General features: G+C 37.7%; 1 protein-coding gene across 1 annotated transcript; it reads left to right on the top strand.

Annotated features, from left to right (window-relative positions):
- The first annotated feature begins 1,747 nt into the window (after positions 1–1,747).
- Positions 1,748–2,695, top strand: LOC133056182 (olfactory receptor 8H1-like). Its single transcript, XM_061141280.1, has one exon. It carries the CDS (start codon positions 1,748–1,750, stop codon positions 2,693–2,695), a length of 948 nt encoding a protein of 315 aa, XP_060997263.1.
- The last annotated feature ends 5,155 nt before the right edge of the window (positions 2,696–7,850 follow it).

Here is a 7,850-nt window from a genome sequence, read left to right as displayed (position 1 = left end):
CTTCCAATGAACACCCAAGACTGATCTCCTTCAGGATGGACTGGTTGGATCTCCTTGCAGTCCAAGGGACTCTCAAGGGACTTCTCCAACTCCACAGGTCAAAAGCATAGATTCGTCCATGCTCAGCTTTCTTCACAGTCCAACTCTCACATCCATACATGATCACTGGAAAAACCATAGCCTTGATGAGATGGACCTTTGCTGGCAAAGTAATGTCCCTGCTTTTTAATATGCTGTCTAGGTTGGTCATAACTTTCCTTCCTAGGAGTAAACATCTTTTAATGTCATGACTGCAATCACCATCTTCAGTGATTTGGAGCCCCAAAAAATAAAGTCTGACACTGTTACCCCATCTATTTCCAATGAAGTGATGGGGCCAGATGGCATGATTTAGTTTTCTGAATGTTGAGCTTTAAGCCAACTTTTTCACTCTCCTCTTTCATTTTCCTCAAGAGGCTTTTTAGTTCCTCTTTACTTTCTACCATAAGGGTGGTGTCATCTGCATATCTGAGGTTACTGATATTTCTCGCGGCAATCTTAACTCCAACTTGTGCTTCCTCCAGCCCAGCGTTTCTCATGATGTACTCTGCATATAAGTTAAATAAGCAGAGTGACAATATACAGCCTTGACGTACTCCTTTTCCTATTTGAAACCAGTCTGTTGCTCCATGTCCAGTTCTAACTGTTGCTTCCTGACCTGCATACAGATTTCTCAAGAGGCAGGTCAGGTGGTCTGGTATTTCCATCTCTTTCAGAATTTTCCACAGTTTATTGTGATCCACACAGTCAAAGGCTTTGGCATAGTCAATAAAGCAGAAATAGATGTTTTTCTGGAACTCTCTTGCTTTTTAGGTGATCCAGCAGATGTTGGCAATTTGATCTCTGGTTCCTCTGCCTTTTCTAAAACAAGCTTGAACATCTGGAAGTTCACAGTTCACCTGTTGCTGAAGCCTGGCTTGGAGAATTTTGAGTATTACTTTAGTAGTGTGTGAGATGAGTGCAATTGTGCAGTAGTTTGAGCATTCTTTGGCATTGCCTTTCTTAGGAATTGGAATGAAAACTGACCTTTTCCAGTCCTGTGGCCACTGCTGAGTTTTCCAAATTTGCTGGCATATTGAGTGCAGCACTTTCACAGCATCATCTTTCAGGATTTGAAATAGCTCAACTGGAATTCCATCACCTCCACTAGCTTTGTTTGTAGTGATGCTTCCTAAGGCCCACTAGACTTCACATTCCAGGATGTCTGGCTCTAGGTGAGTGATCACACCATCATGATTATCTCGGTCATGAAGATCTTTTTTGTACAGTTCTGTGTATTCTTGCCACCTCTTCTTAATATCTTCTGCTTCTGTTTGGTCCATACCATTTCTGTCCTTTATAGAGCCCATCTTTGCATGAAATGTTCCCTTGGTATCTCTAATTTTCTTGAAGAGATCTCTAGTCTTTCCCATTCTGTTGTTTTCCTCTATTTATTTGCACTGATCACTGAGGAATGCTTTCTTATCTCTCTTTGCTATTCTTTGGAAATCTGCATTCAAATGGGAATATCTTTGCTTTTCTCCTTTGCTGTTCGCTTCTCTTTTTTCACAGCTATTTTTAAGACCTCCCCAGGAAGCCATTTTGCTTTTTTTGCATTATTAAAGAAATATAAATATGTCATGACATATATAGCAACACAAACATTTTTGAAGTAATTTCTGATAAGTTTCAACTTTGATATCTTAACAGTTTGGTGCATTTGAACACTATGGGCAGAAGGAATATCACACATGTGTCTGACTTCATCCTCATGGGACTGACAGACTCTGAAGAGATCCGGCTGGTCCTCTGCACGCTCTTTCTCCTGATATACCTGATCACTGTGCTGGGCAATGTGGGGATGATCCTCATAATCCGCCTGGACTCCCAGCTTCACACACCCATGTACTTTTTCCTCAGTCACTTGTCATTTCTTGACCTCAGTTACTCAAGTGTCATTACCCCTAAAACCTTAGACAACTTATTGACTTCTATCAAAAATATTTCATACGCGAACTGCTTCACCCAGATGTATTGCTTTGTCTTCTTGGGCGCCACTGAGTGTTTCCTTCTCTCCTCGATGGCCTATGATCGCTGTGTAGCCATCCGCAACCCTCTGCATTACCCCATCGTTATGTCTGCCAGGAGATGCTGCTCTCTTGTCTTTGGATCTTATTTGTTTGGCTTTACAGATTCCATTGTCAATGTGCTTTGCATGAACAAATTGCATTTCTGTGACTCCAATGTAATCTATCACTTTTTCTGTGATGCACCCCCAGTTTTAGCCCTGTCCTGCACAGACACACATGATATTGAAATCACAATATCCATTTTTGCTGGCTCCACCCTCGTGGTGTCTCTTATCACAATATCTGTGTCCTATGTGTCCATCCTGTCCACTATCCTGAAAATTACTTCCACTTCAGGGAAGCAGAAAGCCTTCTCTACCTGCGCCTCCCATCTCCTGGGAGTCACCATCTTCTACAGCACTATGATTTTCACTTACTTAAAACCAAGTAAGTCCTACTCCTTGGGAAAGGATCAAGTGGCTTCTGTTTTTTATACTATTGTCATCCCCATGCTGAATCCCCTCATTTACAGTCTAAGAAACAAAGAAGTAAAAAATGCTGTCAGTAGGGTCATTCAGAAAAGAAAGGCTTCCAAGCAATTAAAATAACAATGATGATGAAATTTTAAGCTATTATTTTTTCTTCTTCCCTCTATGGCATTTCCTTCCTCTTTCTCCAGAAATGAATTGAAGGCTTTACTAGTTCTTTATTTATTCATTTATTCTGTAGAATTATCTTTTGCTTGATGAAATATTTTCTTGGACACTTTTTAGAACATGCCTTTAGAAATCCACATTATAATTGGAAACACTGACACATGTTAAATGAATGGTGCAAATGTATCTGTTTTTAAGAGGAACTGATTAGCAAAATAAAAATTATATTTACCACCTTTTAAAGTATATCATGGAGATTCAGAAAATTCTATGATGGAAAACAGCTTCATTTTGGGAACTATGATAACAGTTTTATAAATTATTTCATTTATGTTGTTGAAAAGCAGTATGCCAGAGTGCTCTTGTTTTTGAATCAAACACGCCAGACATTTGATTCTAGATCTGCAACTCTTTCCACTGTTTAACTCTTAAATAAAGCATTTCCTCAATCAGACATAATAAATTATGTTTCCAGGTGCATAGAGTTTGTATAAAGATTAAATCATACAGCTGATTAAGTGTTTAAGGTAGTACTACTAAAGGCAGACCATTATCATTAGAACACTCTTATTTCTTCAGTATTTTTAATGCATAGTGTCTTATTCTTACAGAATATTCTCTTGTTTGTAAAAAATTACTTTTGGTTCATTTAAAGGACAAACACACAAACAGCTAAGAAAAAACTCAGCACCTCACAGATTTGGATTTAAAATGGTACCTGTCAATATTGCAGAAAACTTGAAAAATGTTGAAAATGTAAGGAAATAGAAATGCCCTAAAAATTAACAACTTTGTATGTTTTCTTCTAGATTGATAGCTATGTGTGTGTGTGTGTGTGTGTGTGTATACATATTATATGTTAGAACAATACTTCTGTCATTTCACATGTACCTTTTTGCAGTTTACTGTGTACACTACCAAGATTAACCTTTGACTATTTCTTTGTAATGAAGTCTAAGATGAATGTGCTTTTGATACATGGGAAAGGTTTAGACTTTCATTTTGCAATTCTTTGGATATGAAGTTTTTGTAAATTCAAGTTAAAATCTGCAAACAGTTATATCTCTTTGGTGACTATCTGAAAATATTACAAAAAATAAAATCCTTCCTTTCTATGATGTGTCAACAAGCTTCAGTAAATTGCTTTTTAATTGAAATTCTGTGTATTTTAAATCATAATTGCCTTCTCCTGATTTCTACAGATTTGTTATGGTCATTAAAAAATTAAATTTATTAAACTAAATGCCTAACTCATTTGTTTTAAATTGCTTAACAGAGATAAGCGGTTAAGTTCAATTAAGTCGCTGAGTCGTTTCCAACTCTTTGCAACCCCATGGACTGCAGCACGCCAGGCCTCCCTGTCCATCACCACCACCCGGAGTCCACCAAACCCATGTCCATTGAGTTGGTGATGCCATCCAGCCATCTCATCCTCTGTCATCCCCTTCTCCTACTGCCCTCAATCCCACCCAGCATCAGGGTCTTTTAAATGAGTCAGCTCTTCGTATCAGGTAGCCAAAGTACTGGAGCTTCAGCTTCAACATCAGTCATTCCAATGAACACCCAGGACTGGGCTCCTTTAGGATGGAGTAATTGGATCTCCTTGCAGTCCAAGGGACTCTCAAGAGTCTTCTCCAACACCACAGTTCAAAAGCTTCAATTCTTTGGCACTTAGCTTTCTTCACAGCCCAACTCTCACATCCATACATGGCTACTGGAAAAACCATAGCCTTGACTAGATGGACATTTGTTGGCAAAGTAATGTCTCTGCATTTTAATATGTTGTCTAGTTTGGTCATAACTTTCCTTCCAAGAAGTAAGCATCCTTTCATTTCATGGCTGCAATCACCATCTGCAGTGATGTGGAGCCCCCAATATAAAGTCAGCCATTGTTTCCACTGTTTCCCCATTTATTTGCCATGAAATGATGGGGCAGGATGCCATGATCTTAGTTTTCTGAATGTTGATCTTTAAGCCAACATTTTCACTCTCCTCTTTCACGTTCATCAAGAGCTTTTTAGTTCTTCTTCACTTTCTGCCTTAAGGATGGTGTCATCTACATATTTGGGGGTTTTGATATTTCTCCTGGCAATCTTGATTCCAGCTTCTGCTTCATCCAGCCCAGCGTTTCTCATGATGTACTCTGTATATAAGTTCAGTAAGCAGTGTGACAATATTCAGCCTTGACATACTCCTTTTCCTATTTGGATCCAGTCTGTTGTTCCAGGTCCAATTCTAATTGTTGCTTCCTGAACTGCATACAGGTTTCTCAAGAGGGAGGTCAGGTGGTCTGGTATTCCTACGTCTTTCAGAATTTTCCACAGTTTATTGTGATCCACACAGTCAAAGGCTTTGGCATAGTCAATAAAGCAGAAATAGATGTTTTTTCTGGGACTCTATTGCTTTTTCAACAATCCAATGGATATTGGAAATTTGATCTCTGGTTCCTCTGACTTCTAAAACCAGCTTGAACATCTGGAAGTTCACAGTTCACGTATTGCTAAAGCCTGGCTTGGAAAATTTTGAGCATTTCTTTACTAGCCTGTGAGATGAATGCAATTGTGTGGTAGTTTGAGCATTCTTTGTCATTACCTTTCTTTGGGATTGGAATGAAAACTGACCTTTTCCAGTCCTGTGGCCACTGCTGAATTTTCCAGATTTGCTCACATATTGAGTGCAACACTTTCACAGCATCATCTTCAAGGATATGAAATAGCTCAACTGGAATTCCATCACCCCCACTAGCTTTGTTTTTGGTGATGCTTCCTAATGCCCACTTGACTTCACATTCCAGGATGTCTGGCTCTAGGTGAGTGATCACACCATCATGATTATCTGGGTCGTGAAGATATTTTTTGTACAGTTCTTCTGTTTATTCTTGCCACCTCTTCTTAATATCTTCTGCTTCTGTTAGGTCCATACCTTTTCTGTCCTTTATTGAAAATCTAGAGGTCTACAAATAAGAATTTTATGAATAAAAGATAATTGGGAAATTATAATCAACATGTTACATTAGTTTTGATTATGTCATGTTGTTCTTTGAATTTTATTATATTTACATTTTGTTTCCAATTTACATTTTGTTTCCAAAATATTATATTTACTGCTCTAATGCATGTGTGCTAAGTCACTTCTCTTCAACACTAAGGACTGTAGCCCACCAGACTCTTCTGTCCATGGGATTCAATAGGCCAGAATACTAGAGTGGGTTGTTATTTCCTCCTCCAGGGGATCTTCACAGGTCAGAAACTGAACCCGTGTCTTATGTCTCCTGCACTGGCCAGTGGATTCTTTACCACTAGTGTCACTTGGGAAGTCCACTTCTATAATATTGTCACAATTTAAATATAAAGGTTTCATTGTAAAGAATGCATCATTCCTTCCCTGGTAGTTTCAGTCACAGAATAAGGAAGTATTTCTCTAAAAATAGTTTCTCTACCACAGCAGGCATAAATTCAGAGCATCACGTTGGAAGGCCACAGCATTAGGCTCTTCACTGTGTGGCTTCTAAGGAAAAAAATTAGTTTCTCAGAACTTAGCATAGCAGCATTTAGTACTTGAACTCCTGTCCTTGGAGACATGCCGAGTAATCTGCCTTGGAAACTGGTCCACAGAGATGGCCAAAGTTTGCATTATCATCAGCCCCCAGAATATGCCGTACCTGGAGTCATCAGGATGAGAGCCTTCACTTACACATATGTACACAGTTGATCCCTGATACTCATTTTAGACATAACTTCCTGGCGAATTTTATGCACGATCAGGAGTTGAACAAAACTTCATTTGAATTATTTTTGCCTCAGAATAAAACAAAATGAATGCACCAAAACTTTAAAAGAACTTATCTCAAAGGAAACAAATATTGCATCATAGAAATTTTCAACTGAAATGGTCTTCATGTGTTATTTGTGAGAAAAATTGGAGTTTAACATACTTCTAGAGAGAAAATATTGGAAGAAAGTGTTTTTTCACCAACTTTGGCTGAAAGTAAGTATCATTCTAAAATTTGGAAGGTTTTAGGTAGGATCCAATAAAACAGGAATTTTATCAGCAGGATATGCATGCAGGTATCTTTTAGACATTAAAAAGTGTCAGGATTTGTGGAAGGAGAAGTACAGAGTTGATATAATCAGGGTCTAAAAGTCATTAGCATTTTTTAGAGATATAATTTTGGAAGAAATTTGATTTTCAGTGGTCAAGTTAGAAAAATATCATATTTTTTTGGAAATTAGTACTAACATGTGGTCTATCATTTTAATACACCCTATTAAAGTCCACTAAGTTTGGATACTTGTCATTAACATTAAATAGTATTTGAAATGAAAAGACAGAACATGGTACATTAAAACTATTCATTTATCATTCTTTATCATATAGCTAGCAGTTTACTTTTGGTTTTGTTGAAATTAATTATAAAAAGGAGTATGGTATTATGGTGTGGTGTAGTGGTAAAGAATCTGCCTGCTATGCAGGAGACATGGTGCATACTATGCACCCAGACATTGATCTCTGAGTGGGGAAGATACACTGGAGGAGGATACAGCAATCCACTCCAATATTCTTGCCTGGAAAATTCCATGGACAGAAGAACCTGGAGGGCTACAGTGCATGGGGTTTGCAAAGAGTCAGACATGACTGAGCATACACACACACATAGTATTATGGACATGCTCTCTGGAGTCAATCTATCGAGGTGGAATTGTGGATCCAAAATTTAGGAGTTCTAAATTATCCGTGCCCTTTGTCTCATCAGAAAAATATGGCTAATTATGGTATAAAAATCTCATGAAAGGCATTAATTAAGTGCCTTAATGGAAGCATTTAGGGCCATGTCAGGCTTATTCTAATTCTTCAATGTATTAGTTTTTGTTATAATATATCCAAATGTCAACTTACACCTATTTTTATATTTGGAAATCAAAATAAGTTTTTGTCTCTGCATACACTATACACACCTCCTTATCATCACTTCATGGAAACACTAAATTAATATAAATAAGTGATGTCATTCATACATACACAAAGTAATTTTTTTTTTTTTTTTTTTGAAGTAATTCCTGCTGAATATCACCTTTGATTTCTCAACAGTTTGGAGCATTTGAACACT

Source organism: Dama dama, chromosome 1, assembly GCF_033118175.1.
Source record: "Dama dama isolate Ldn47 chromosome 1, ASM3311817v1, whole genome shotgun sequence".
Classification (NCBI taxonomy): domain Eukaryota; kingdom Metazoa; phylum Chordata; class Mammalia; order Artiodactyla; family Cervidae; genus Dama; species Dama dama.
Note: the sequence above shows the minus strand (reverse complement) of the source record. Positions and strands in the feature narration are given on the sequence as shown.

What these genes read in the sequence shown, in the direction of transcription:
- LOC133056182 (XM_061141280.1), top strand. Translation starts at nt 1,748, where the DNA reads ATGGGCAGAAGGAATATCACACATGTGTCTGACTTCATCCTCATGGGA.